Here is a 14,879-nt window from a genome sequence, read left to right as displayed (position 1 = left end):
ACAACATAATAAGGCACTATATCAAATGCACGGATTATTATTATTATTTGGTGGTGAGTTCTGGTGAGTAATCATAACATGTGCATGTGTTACGAGTGCCCACATGGACCCCTTAATTAATCCCCTTTGAAACTGCCACAGTTGAGACCCCATCATAACTTTGGCACAGAAGATAACAGCATATGTTTTTTTGCAGAGGGCTGTGGAATGAAAATCAATGTTGGAAAACTAGCTGTTTTAGTGCAGTTGATTTCTTTACAGGCTGCCATTAGACCACCAATCAACAATGCTCTGGACGTAAAACTCTAGTTCCGCAGAAGCAACAGAGTAGAATATTCACTGTCCATTAGGAGCAGGATAGCATGAGAAATTCAGAGCACTCCAGCTTCCATTTAAGGGTAATAATGGGACATGAGATGACTATATCTCTTTAAATACAAAAGCTGATTACAGATGGGTCATAAAAACATAATGAATAATATAGTATATGATACAATATTGCTTGCATTTGATATAGCACCAATTCACATCAGTAAAATGTCTCAAGGATTTACTGTGAAGTGTCGTACTGGAGACAAACCCGGTAGCCGATTTGAACAGAGCAATGTCCCATGAAAAGGCATGAAAGGAATGACAACAACCACAACAACAAATTACGTTTGTATAGTGCCTTTCACATCAGTTGGACGTCGCAAGGAGCTGGACAGTCAGGGATCCGCACCCGAGCTGGTGGTTGGGATCAGGAGGGATGAAGGGTGGGGAAGGTTAGGGGTAGGAGGGTGACCAAAGGCACAGTTGAAGAGAAAGGTCTTGAGATGTGTCTTGAAGCAGCAAGGGAGGGGGCGAGGCGGAGGAACTGTGGGATAGAGTTCCAGAGGGTGGGGGCAGAGAGGCTGAAGGCCCGCTCGCCAATGGATTGTTGGCCAGGACACCAGGAGCCAGGACACTTTTCTAGTAGTGCCATGGAATCTTTAATATCCATCTGAACAGGTAGAAGGGAACTTGGTTAAACATCTCATCCAAAGGACGGCACTTCCAACAATAAAGCAGATCGCCAGCATTGCATTGGAGTGTCACCCCAGACTATGTGAGTTCAAGTCCCAAAGCAGGACTTGAACCCATAACCTTCTGATTTAGAGGTGAGAGTGCTACCAACTGAGGCAGGCTGACATGCAACATCAATGCTATCATACTTAGCTTTGAGTGTTGTAGATTTACCATTCCACTCTTCACCACCAGATAGATCTCCTGTGCCTTTGAAGTAACATTTACTAGTTTTAGTTGTGAGAATTACAAAGAATAACACATTTAGTGACCATATGTGCAACTTTGACCTGAAACAGTCTTGGACCTTTTCAGAGCTGATCAATGTCACCTTGACCTCACGTCATTTTCAAAACCGTATAAACTTGTGTTTATGGAGCTGTTTAACAAATACATTTTTCTTTACCAAATACTGTACATTAGCATTGTTATGATTACTTGTGGTATATAAAGAAAACAATTATGATCATGTATTTATTATTTTGTCTATTTTAACAACATTTTGTCAGTTCTATTTAGTAAATTTGCAGGTTTCTTTTATCCTTTAAAATTCTGTCACAGCCAAAGTAGTTTAGTAGTAAATGATTCACCAGCTGTGAGGGTCAGTAAGAACTGGAAGGAGCAGATCAGAGCAAAGACTGAAATTCTCTCATTATTTTGTCACTGATTCTTAGGTTCTGTTACAATCCTACAATGATGGTGGATGGAGTTTTCTGGCATAGCCTAAATGAGAGGAAAGTATACGTTTTCAAGAAAGTAATTTAACAGATCTGTGCTGTTTTCAGAAACCCGAGTTTTCTGATTTGAAGCATTTCTAACCAGGATTCCTTAATAAGGAATTGTGCAAATGGGACTCCTTCTGGGAACCAGGATAAAGATCTGCCGACCAATTGGAACTTTGCTCCGATACGATCTATTTCTGGAGTGGAGTTCCCACAGGTTGACTAGAATTCTAATGGAATTCGCCATAAAGGAATAGACCCTTAAGAGGCTATTCTGCTCCAGAGGGTAAATCAGGTTTTCTGATTGCTGTCTATTACATTAGTATATTTCCAAGAGTGATCGATTCTGCTTGGTCATAGTTTAGCTAGCATCCAATTAATTGGCTAATAAACAAAACGCTTTGAGGTGTCTCGAAGACATGAAAGGGCACTATATCAACTGCAAAGATTATTATTATAAATGACGAGTACGCAAAATTAAACCAAATTTATCCTTTTTTAATGATCATTAGACAATAATTATAGCTGAAGGTGAACACTGGGCTAATCCAGCTTTGGTAATCGAGCAAAGCCAAAATCATATACACAGATTTAAGACAATACAGAACTCCAGTAGGACAAAGAGGGATACAGCTTCTAGCAGGAAGCTCATTATAATGGCAATTGTTTTTCAATGGAATGTATCCTAAGCAAACATTTGTCAGAGATATTTTTAATGTTTCCTTCAGCTGGGAGCCAAAATTCAGGCATGATCCATCATAATTGCCTCTTGAATGCATGGAAGGTACTTTACATGCTATCATTTTAAGAACTATTTTGGGGTGATCTTAGCAGGTTAACGTTTAAGCACTGGTATCCTGCTAAGTGTTGGTGTTGACAATGCTTTCAATTCCTTTGTAACAATTTTTCCCCCTCGAAAGATAGCAATGCAGTAAATGTTGCAAAATACTTCTGTATTTCTAAACTATTCCGATTTAACTCCAAACAAGGGTTTCCCATTATCAGCAGATTTCTTTAGTTTGAGGAATAGATCTAAGGTATTTCAACACATCTGTTTGCATTGCCGCAACGGGGGTTAGAAAAGCTGCAGATATTGGTAGAGTTGAGTATATAATGGCAAAATCTATTATAAATTCACAGCGCCAAGGTTTGTAGTTCACTTATTGGTTCCACAATACTGCACAATACACTCAAACTAACCTGGCTGATGAAGGATACATTGCCCTCCTCTTGTTGCCAAGGCTAGTGTCTCCCCTGACTCCAGAATATTAGACATCAGAAACAATAACTAATATTGGTTTACTATCTCTTCATGTGAGTTTCTGGTTCTAATCCCAACTCTCTACCCCAGAGAGGGAGAGTCATGTATGAAAACATCAGGGAATAAAATATAGTTCTTACAGGAATAGTATACAATGTAGACAAGATATTAATGCCACTTGGTTTTATAAGGATGTGGGATAAATTGCTTTTGTAAACTCAGACAGGTGTGGCATCATAAGGATATGCTGCAATATGAAATGTTTCACTGCAGCCGATAACCCGCCTGTGCACACAGCCCATTGTTCCTGTTCATTAACTGCTGCCAAGTCTTTGGCTGGATACATGCAACTTCAATTTGTTCAGCTACAAGTTCTAGCCTTGTGTCAATATCCGAGTACACAAGCCTTGCGAATTGAGTGCCACGGTGAGCTGTCTGTGACACATGAACGCTTAGAGACCAAAGCAGCCATCTCCTCAGCTTTCACACTCTATATGTCACCTTCAATTTTCTCCCTCATATGGTTGACTGTTTTTATTTATGATTTCTAATTCTACTGTTATTTTTCTTTGAAACATACGCTTTTGTGGTACAGCATTGTGTGTTCGTTTTTATATTTCAGTCATCGGATCAGTAAATAATGTGGGACCCTGATTTTCCCCCATTTATACATATAACCTGAATGTCATAATATGAATGAAAATAATTGCTAGAAGGAGATTTCTCTATTTTCCCAAAAGGATAGAAATTGTTTGACTATTAAAAATTGATGTTGGATTATTGTTTTGATTAATTAGATTGACAGAATGAATAATGCATTTTACATTAACAGGAGAGAAGTGGCTGTGGATTTAAATGATACAGGAGAGCTTAGTGCACTCTGTAAAGTAAGCGAAAGAGAGGGAGTAAGTGAAAGGGAGGCAATATTTTATTGTTGAAGTTACTCATGGAGATTTCATAGATCCGAGATTGGGTAGAAAAATCTCTTTCAGCTACAATCTTTAAACTCATTCCATTTGCAATTATTTTGAAATTTCAAAATGATTTTTGTTATTTAGTCATCTATCAACTTTATTTTTTGTTGTTCTTTTACTGATAACACTGTGAATCTGGTTAAATTTGATGTTGTAATTTGCATCTGATTTTCCTCCTTTGATGCAAAGTCTTGCTCATTACACTGCATACTTTACCTTACCTGCATACTATACTTTACCTGATTGGTTGGTGTCATATCTTTCTAACATAAAACAAGGTTCATAGATTATTACGTACATCTGATGTGTTTAGTTAATGTTTAGTATTTACTCAATTAGATGATAAACAACCATTGTTTGTTGCTGCTCTTATAACGTTAGGTTGTTGCAAGGAAATGTTACATTTCATAGTAACAAAGGGTTCTTCACTGCTGAACATTACTTTTCTCTCAGGTCTTGCTTCATCCTACTGTGGTACTAATGGGAAAATGTCATTCTATTTAGTCAAGTGCAATTGGATAGCTGTAGTATCGTTCTTGAAGGCACACAGTGTTATTTCAAAGATCGCTGAGTTTTCCAGTTGAAATATGAACACTGAAATCTTGTTTATATCCTTTTGCAGGTAAGAAATACAATCAAAAGAATAAAGGAGAGAAGAAAAGCACTGAACTTTTCAGTAAGTAAAATGTGCTGCCCTTAACAACCTATTGTTAACTTTAATTTTGATTCTTAAATTATTTCAAACTTTTTCTATTGCAACTCAAAGATTCTCAATGGTCAAATGGTTGAGTTAGGTACATTGTGCTTCTCAGTAGGGACAATAAATGTTTGTTAATTTGGAAACAAAATGAATAGAGGCCTAGGAAGGCGCAGAACATCAGTGTAGGAATTATAGGAGTTCATCCAATTCTTATACTTTCAGAGAGCTTTAAAACACAGTTTGCAGTACATCATTAAATTGCTGCACTGAGCAGATGTATAATATTGCAGATTCACAGTGAGAGGCCAATGGCAATGTTAACTATATCAATAGTTCTTTAATTCCTCAAATTGTATTTATAAATAAAAAGAACAAAATTGCCAGCACAATTCAAAGAAGCATGCAAGACAACACACATCAGTGAACAGCACATTGCGAAAGATAAACTATCAATGGCATTGGAATATATAAATCATGAGCCCTAAAGGCCTGAAGTGCTTCTGTGGCCATTTCAAGAAATAAATTCTCTATAATTTACCAAATGCAAATGTAGTATATCAAATGCAAGGATCATCATTACCCCTTTATTAGTATCTGTGCTTTTTAAACTGTCATGCACTTTTAAGCTTTTGTTTTAACAGTAAAATGTATACTGCTTGTCATTTTTATAATCTGTACGCTATATTTTTCACTCCTTGATTATTATTCTCCACATTTTTCTCCATCCCTCCTCTCCCAAGGATTAATGGAGTTAAAGAGGATGTTTGACAAAACTTGCTTGTTGTATTGCTGAACTCGAAGAGGAATGATAAAACTGCTCTGTTAATCCATTGCAAACCAGTGTCATTCAGATTCAGTCTGTTTCTCCGAGCCACTGTTGATGTCGGGAAGCAATGTAAAAGTGAAAGAGGCAGAGAGAAGCAAAGGGCTAGACCAGAAGAGGGAGAAGTAAAATTAGAGAGGCAGAAATGCAAAACATCCTGGAAGGGAAGGAAACTGGTAGGCAGCGGAGGGAGAGTGTAAGGGGAGAAGGAAACTTGGCAAGAAAACAGATAGCAATGGTGAGGTGAAGGACAAATTGAGAGAGTGAATGAGAATGATGTAGGACTGAAGCAAGTGAATTTGGGGGTGGAGGAATACTCATGCAAACTGCAAAGTGGTTGCAGTTGTGCGCCTGAGACCCAGCTCTAAATCACGTCTATAGATACTACATGTGTGGCATAAAGGCTCAGCCTTAAATCACTGCTACAAATACTACATGTGTGGCACAAAGACACAGAATAATTGCGAGGCATTTTAATTGTTTGTTAAGAAGACGTAATCAAACCACATAATGTCATTACCGTTTTGCGTCCAGTATTTATGTCAGTTTTCCTCAGAAGTCATTTTTGAAAGGGCCTTGCTCTGAAACAAAACACAGCCTTAATTTCAATTCCACTAGCGTGCAATTATTGTGAAATTAGTTTGAATACTTGTGAAAACAAAACTTCCAGCATTGCCCTTCCAACTGCGCAATGTGGAGACTACATATGACTCAAAGCTTGCTATGGAAAGGGTGATGGATGAATTGATCAGTGCGTCAATTAATTAATCAATACGTGGTTTCCTAGAGGAAGAAAAGAAACACAGACTGAATAAATATTTTACTACAAAAATCCAAGGAGGCGGTTTTCCTCATTAACATAAAAATCAATGCTTGTATTCCACTGAATCCACTTTTTTTAACGATGGACCAGGAAAGATGAAGTCAAGTTTGTTATAAAACCACAAAGTTTTCAATCCTGTTTTAACACTGTCCTTTGGTATTAACGTGTCAACACTGTATTTATGCTTGCTGCTGCAAGCAGAGATCACGTACTTCAGTGAACTGGTTTAAAAATAGTTAATAGGAGCTACAGCACGACTTGTCCATTATGAATGATCACATTAGCTCGACCCAAGTTGTCATGCTTTATGAGAGAAGGCAGTTTGTCCCAGACTGCAGCCACAGCAGGTAATTTGAAATGAAATGAGACAGTTTCTACAGCCAGATTGATTTGGGAATCTTGCATGTTTTCCCCTTTGACCCTTGACAGGTTGACACTACAAAGATTGTGACTTGTAAAAAATGATCAGTCAGTAATATATTTAGACTGCTGACATACTATCGGTAACACAAAGTGATTTTCCATCTTTTCAAGGGGGTGGCCATGAGGGAAGGCAATTTTTTAAAAAAAACTATTATTTCTATGCTTGATATTTTCCCCCCGTTTTCTCCCTGTTTGAGATGCTGACTGTCGTGAAGGTTTTTGCCTTTGGGAATTTAGGAGAACCTGGGCTAACATTAATGGACATTTCTGTGATCAGCGCTTGTCATCGGTCAATCAGAATGTGCCATAAGTGACGATTATAAAAACATTATGGTCAGAATGTTGCCTTCTTTGTGAGTTTAATACTTTTTTTTTGGTGCCGTTGTTATTAATTTCTCCCTCGTAAGGTAGACTCCCATTCTCTGCACTAATTCCTCCCCAAGAGGGCAGGCAGGTCGCTGCCAGTACTGCTCGGAGGTGTGTGAGGCTAGCCTAGGGTGACTTGAGCTGTAATATTCCCTGCCGAACAGTAACTAGACCCGATAACATGACTGATTTCAAGACCTTGCCACATGGGTCTGAACCTCCTTCTTACCAGCCCGTGTCGGGAGAGGTAATTTGGAGAAGCTCTGAGGAGATTGCTTAATTAATTTAAAACCAGAATGAATTAACTATAGTGAGGGGTTTACCTCTCTATTATGGTTTTCATGCAATGTAAAATATACAGTGAATAAACAAACCCTCTCCACACCCTTTCACAGTGGACAGGAGGCAAATGAATAAATAATCATTGAGTAGGCTTGTGGACAGGATATTTTCTACCCCTGTGTCCATTTAAAGAGATAATAGGGACTAATGTTCAGTAATTCTTCACACATTTCTTAATAAGAAATTGAATTTCTAAAAGACTGTATGTGCTGAGGTGAAAACATTTTCAGCACATTCATTGTCATGGAAAATGAACAGTTATACATTTCGTATTAAGAAATCTGTTCAAAATTACCACAAATTAGAACCCAGAGTAAGTTTGTAAAATGCCAGTGCTGATATATGTTGCATTGACTGTGTGACCTTCCAGTTCATTTGGTAGGACAGTGGTTAAATATTCTTCTTGGCTACTACAAACTTCAATGTAACAGTTCCAAACCAGTCTGCTCATCTCACGTTTCTGCTCTTTGTAACAGAAAATCTGCTCCATAATTTTCTGCTATTGGGGTATTGATCAGTAACATCTTTCCCTCATATAATCATTGAGCTGGTTTTAAAAGACAGCTGAATAGAACTTACTGTATTAATCTTCTCGCGCCTGTTTTGCTTTCATGTGAGTAATTTAAAAGATTAAAAGATTTATAACATTGGAATTGAACTTCAAATAGGGTCTGTGGATGCGTAGATTTGCATTTCAGTGAAGGACTGTGTGGATGTTAGTTATTGTGCTCTTTGTGCAATGATTTATGTCGCACGTCATATTCCTACTCAGATACATTTAAGATTCATGTCTTTGTACTTTTCATTTTATAGAGTAAAATAGAGCTCATCCTAAAAAAGTCTTCTTACCTGCAAAGACCTCAGTCGTATATGACTCTGGTGACCTGCAGGTGGTAGACACAGTGTCAAATTGCTTCATGAAATAAAGCTGTCCTGAAGCATGCTCACAATAAAAAATGATAGTCTTCCGATACTTGCCACACAGTGTTATGACAGGAATGAAATATGGAACTAAATTGGAAGCAGATTAGTTTTTGGTCCTAATTCAAGTTGTGACAAGGTGCGAGAAGAATGAAACAATGAAACAGCATTTTTTGTAAGTTAGCAATTACTAGTTTTGCTTTTATCTTAAAAATAGCTGTTAATGCTGTTGCATTTAATACAACATGCAGTATTGGTTAAAAGTTCTGACTATAGTTTCATGAGAAACATGGAAAAAGAAGCCATCCGGATTAACATTTAGGGGAAAAATTGAAATAAGTTTGGGAGAAAGTTGTGGAAAATACCACTTTAATTAGCACCATAAGGCAAAGTAATAACAATGTAAACTGAATGTAATCACACATCCTATGTGCAGTGAAATACTTTCCAGTTTTTTAGATTCACGTCCATATTCAACAGTAATTTAGTGGGCAGTGTAGGGTAATGTGTATTTCTGTTTAACAAGTGGTTTAATTAGAATTGGAGAGAAGAAACCTTACAATGCACACAAGTTTCATTTCTAACACACAAATCTCCACTTACATTTAACAGCTTTTGAATTTTTTTCTTAACATCATTCTAATGTTTCCCAAAGGGAGAGAGACTGGAGGTAAACTCTTCTTAAAGAATACCTCCATTTCTAATTCTGTATGGACTCCTGTAAAGTTTTAATGCGTGGAGAAGATATGGAAGGAGTTTGACAGAATAATCTCAACAGTGTGATGCATACCATTATTACACATTAAAGGTGGGGAAATACTCATATTATTTATGCCCTCAGTAACTTCTCACAGGTAGTTATGTTTAACCTTGTAGGTAGCCTTGTTAGTGGAGTATCATGATACTGTACAAGTACATAACCATTTAAAAGTTGACTTAATAATAATAATCCTTGTATCTGATGTAGCGCCTTATCACGTCTTCGAGATGTCTCAAAGTGCTTCACAGAATACACTGCAAAATGAATTAACTGTATATTTTTGTGGGCAAAACCCTTCCACAATTTCTTAATGAGGATCTACCCATAAATTGTCAGCAGATAAGATAGAAGCAAATGCAAGATTCCCCATGCCAACCAATTACGGTTTCAGTTAGGCTGCTGGTACCCTGAAATAGATGCTAATATTACAGTAACTAATCTGCTCAGCTGTTGGGTTGAGCTCTATTTCTTTAATATTAAAGGATGTTGNAAAAACTATCACAGAATATTTTCAATATGGTTCCTGCAATTTGTTTCCATCCTCTTGTTCATTCCGTTATTTTTGTAAATGTGTACGTTGCCTGTGTTTTGGTCTATTAATATCCTCTTATGTTGTATCTGTATGTTATTAGAGGCTATTAGCTACCGACTTTATAACATTCTCGTCTCAGAACCTCACTCACTATTTGGGTATGATTTCTGATATTTTATGTTGTTGACAATTCGCTTTTTATTCCATTTTCATTATTTTATCTTTGTCAGTTCTCCCTATTCCAACCACTTGTTTAAAATAAGAAAACGAAGAACATTTACCTTCTAATAATGGCTCACCATCCATTTGAGAGATGGAAGCATCATCCAATAAACTGAACTCGAATTGGCTGAACACTGATTTGAGAGGCTGCATCATAGATGTAATCGGGTCAATCTTTGATGTATTTTTATGCATGTGACCATGAATAGCTGCCATAAATGAGTTATCTTGCCGGCTAGCCAAAGAGCTCATTCTACCCGGGATGAGTTCATCTGCCTGTGGTGCAGCAAGGGTTAAAATATGGTTGACAGAAGAAACTGAATAACAACCACAAAAAACTGAATAACAACAGAAAAAAACAATGGCACTGAGTACTAAATGTCTTTTGAAGGCTTTAGACTCTCTCTCATACCCCCACACACTATTTCCCATTGTACCCCATGTGAAGGGTGCTATATAAATCCAACATGTTGTTGATGTTATTCTATGGAGCATGTGGATTATAAATGCTGCATGCCGTAACAAATTGGTAACGAACTTAGAACATAAATAGCTAATTTACAGCTGTAGTTTTTTTAAAAAAATAATTTGGTGCGGAATTTTTACTTGAGGTCATCAAATGCGCCCCTTACATCATGGGGCGTGGAGGGTGCTATATAAATCCAAGTTGTTGTTGTTTTGTACAACAGGAGGCAGCTGAGAGACTACAATTGAACGGCATTTTTATTCTGTTTTCAGAACTGTGCTAGCTCTCGACCATCAAGCTCTCTGACCAGCTCGAGACCTGCCAGCTCTCCTGTTACGGGATCGGAGAGCCTGGCTAAGGATGTTGGATTACACAATGGCGATGGGGTCAATGTGGAAGGCATTTGTAAAATGTCTTTCTATGACAATAGTGTCATATATGAAAATCAAGCTGCCGCTAACGACAGTGAGTTCCAATAACTGCAAATTCTTTGTTATCCATCTGCCTATCTGCATGTTGTATTTACCTCCTAAATACAGATACAAGCAAACTTAAAGTATATTAAATTGTTTAATTGGGGGGTACCTGGAAGTAATGACATCTCCTCAGAAGCCCATTGCTCTCTCATACCTTAACTAAGTGACTATTCATGCATGAGGCAAGAATCAGTGTCGACTGCGGGCAGTATCACAGCTGATATCAATGCATAGCAACTCTCCAAAAGGAGTCACTGCCATCCTTGACCAGAGACTCTAAAGCCAATTGTAAGCACTCCTAAAACTATTATCCTGGCAGAGGTGAGACAACTGGGTACGTACCATGAAATTGAACCAAGGACATTCTGTTCAGTATGGGTTATTGCTGCACTGAGCGGTGATCTGATCTACTAGATCGCAGGGGAAGGAGGGAATTCTCTTTTATTGAAGGATCTTTAACCAGCAAATGGTATAGAACCTGTGAGGGTGGATAATATCAAGTATTATACTAGATGTGACAATGCAAAGGTACCAATGGACATTGTTTCTTCGAAATTGAATAGTTGTAAGGAAAACCTAATTGTTAACGTCATGATTGCTTTACGATTTTCTAAAAAAAATCCATCAAAAGAGAATATCCTAATATTATGTTGTATTTTAAATGAAGCTAGTGATGTAAAATTTTACTGTAAATTTCAGTATCGATCTCTAGCTATTATAGTTGCAAAAAGCTGAATGTTTATAAGCTAGAACAATCTTTTTCTGGAGAATGAAGTATCTTAATGGCTATATTGGTGGACTTATTTTTCAGCCTTGAATTTGCCAGGAGAAAGGAATACTGCTTCTCTTTGTCGGGATTATTTTTTATTTGATAGTTTCACATATTCATAAGACTAAACCATCGAATAAACAACGGTCAATACATAAAGTCCCTCAATAACTTTATGAAGTCACTACACTTTACAGTAAATTCTGAGAAGCACTTTGCAATGTCCTCACAATATGAAAGGTGTTATAATCAAAAGACACAGCATAAAATAATATATTACAGAAATTCATCAATGGAATCTGTACTTTTATTTAATGATAGATAGTCCTCATACAATGATGAGGCTACCTCTACTGAAAAAGATGAAAGTTTACACCTTGTGATTTTTAATTTCAAAATTAATTTTTGTTGCTGCTGGCATGTCATCATGAAGGGACAATGTTGAACGTACTAGACTAAATTGTTAAGTGAGGTGAAATGATGATTTGTTTTTGGTTTTATCTTGTATAACTGATTACATGGAATGAGGGAAAATAATTAATTAGCAAACTTTACACTTCATTGCAGCATTTTACCCGTAATGATAAAGATCCCATGGCACTATTGGAAAAGAGAAGAGAGCTTTGCCTGGTGTCTAGGCCAACAATCCCTCAAATACAATTGGATACTTACTTCATGGCTGTTTGTGGGACATTGCTGTATGTAAATTGGCTTCAGTATTGGCCTACAAAATACAGTCACTATACTTTGCAGTATATCCTACAAAGACACCCTACCAATGCGATAGGCGCTGTATCTAATGCAAGTGTTATTACTATTATGATGACGACAGCAAGCAATGGAGAGAAATGTTGGAAGATCACATTTCGGCAATAAGCTTTTTCTTATATTCTTCCATAAGTGCCAGCTTCCCAAAGTATGGAAGAGTATTAATAACAATAATTCTTGCATTTAGTATTGCGCCTAACACATTGGAAGGATATAGGAAAGTGCTTCACCGGATTTACTGTAAAGTGTAGTGATTCTGTATTTTTTTGTAGGCAACAGATACACTTGAAAGCGCACCAGCAAGACACCCAAGATTAATTTGGGATCTATAATTTGGCATGAATGCTAGTAGCAGACAGTGTACATAAGGAGGTGTAGTTTACAAAATCTATTCAAATTGATAATGTAATTATTACTGCACAGAATATTGAAATTAAATTGCTTTTCACATTAATTACATTTGAGTACCTATTTAACTCATTTTAAGATGAATGGCTTGAGAGTATGTAGCACAGAGAATGTTGAATAGTCTCCATCTTCTAACTATTGGGGATTTGCAGATATGGACAAATCCAAGATGTTATCTTAATAGGAGCCAGGAGGTTTCAGACTGTGCAAGGAATTGTTTCCGTTCCACTAGAATGCTTCTTAGATGTCCCAAAGCACTTAGCATTCTTCTGCAGTTATAGCCAATGTTTAATCGAGAAACTTGGCTCTAATTAAAGCAATTGTCTTTGTTGTGCATATTTTCATGAGCTCACACAGCTGAATCTATTAGTAGAAACAATGTTTTAAATTTCATTTGGTCCAAGTGGGTAGTATGGGGAAGAGGGAATTGCAAGATAGGCTAGATTCCATGATAAGTATTACATGTCCTGTAGAGGGAACACACTTAATAGGCCATATAGCCCTTTCTCATTCCAAGCATTGTTATCTTCACATTTTCTTATGCAGTTTAGCAGCACTATGTTAACTCTGCCTTTGATTATTTGCCAGACAACTCTTGTATCTACCTATAGGGAACTTAAGAGCCAGAAAGTAGAAATAAGAAAAGGCCCATTTGGCTTGCTTTATCATCTGCATCCTTTGCCAAGGTTGACCAATTATTATTCAATTTATTTTAACCATATCCATCCAATTCCTTTTGTTAAGATAAGAGTGACTTTTCGTGTTGTTATGAAAAAGAAGTCATCTGATCGGATGGGGTTGACTTGTGGGCTTGAGCCCTTCACATAGGATAACATCTCGGAGCACCTCACAGTAGTGTGGTTATCTGTTGACAATGATGAATAGGAGAAAGATTTGGGTGTGATTATTGATCGATCATTGAAAGTGTCCAATTAATGTGAGGTTATTATTAACAATACTAATGAAATGATGGGATGCATCACAAGGGATTTGATTACTTTAAAGTAGTGTAACTCAATAGTAAGGCTGTATTTGTACTATTGTTATGTAAGTTCGGACAAGTAACCAATATGATTTTGGGGCTCGAAACCCGAAGCTACGAGGACAATATTACAAAATTACATTTGTTTTTTATTTGAGAAAGGATTGACTGGGGACATGGTCCTCTATTTAAAATATATGAAGCATGAATAATGTAGATGCATTTAGATTATTTGGTGTGATATCAGAATTGAGCAACACCCGTGAGATTTGAGCCAGTTAACTTCCAACAGTACCTCAACATGTGCTCTTAACATGTGCTCTGGGATCCCCATGCCTCGGCTCTGACTAAACTACTAATCTATGTCTAATTTGTTCTGAAATTAGCTGTGCAGAGTGTGGCCCTCCAGAGAGAGAGTGCACACACCATGAAAGACATACGGAAATTTCCATGTGTAGATGGCATGTACATGTGGACCTCTGTCTGGTTTGGATACCCTTAATCACGGTGATGGGTTTCCGTATGCGTCAAACACTTAACTGACCCCCAAAAAATGTAAGTTACAGTCACATTGCGTGCGACACTAATGGCTTATTCTGTGAGAGTTTGCCTTTGATGAAGTTTAATTTAGAAGAGTCCCTAGGAATAATCATAAACCACAAAAACAATACAGTTTAAATAAAAAAAAGTTTGATCTCAGAGTTAGTTTCCTAAGGGGACTGCTAAATTTAAATTTAAACTGGCTTCAAACTTCCCCTCTTTGTCAACCATTTAACAGCTGGCACTCTGATTTTGGCATTAGAATGCTACTCAGTCACAGTAAATAAGATGTGCCATGACTACTGTCAATTTGCTACTGCGAAGCGCTAATATTTCCAGTACTTAGTCCTTTCTTCCTGTAATGGCATTCATCACACATACATTATCATAGTATAAAATTACCCAGCAATGACATGGTAAAGCCAAGCACAGAAACACGTTGAATTATACATTACAGATTATTTGATTTATTGGTTTGTAGGACTATTAAACATCGGCTTTATTGAAGTTTTGTTGCTATTTGCAAGCTTCATTGAAACTCTAATGTGTTTGGATTG

At 37.2% G+C, this 14,879-nt stretch overlaps 1 protein-coding gene across 1 annotated transcript in view; it reads left to right on the top strand.

Moving 5' to 3' along the window:
* LOC121849172 (adhesion G-protein coupled receptor D2-like) overlaps positions 1-10,858 on the top strand; it is a 59,102-nt gene extending 48,244 nt beyond the window's left edge. The window contains exons 19-20 of the mRNA XM_042334974.1: positions 4,624-4,677; positions 10,652-10,858. Coding sequence (XP_042190908.1) covers positions 4,624-4,677; positions 10,652-10,858 — 261 coding nt within the window. The remainder of the gene's footprint in view (positions 1-4,623; positions 4,678-10,651) is intronic.
* The last annotated feature ends 4,021 nt before the right edge of the window (positions 10,859-14,879 follow it).

Source organism: Callorhinchus milii, unplaced genomic scaffold (genome assembly GCF_018977255.1).
Source record: "Callorhinchus milii isolate IMCB2004 unplaced genomic scaffold, IMCB_Cmil_1.0 Scaffold5, whole genome shotgun sequence".
In the NCBI taxonomy this organism is placed as follows: Eukaryota; Metazoa; Chordata; class Chondrichthyes; order Chimaeriformes; family Callorhinchidae; genus Callorhinchus; species Callorhinchus milii.
This window is presented reverse-complemented; position numbering and strand designations above follow the sequence as displayed.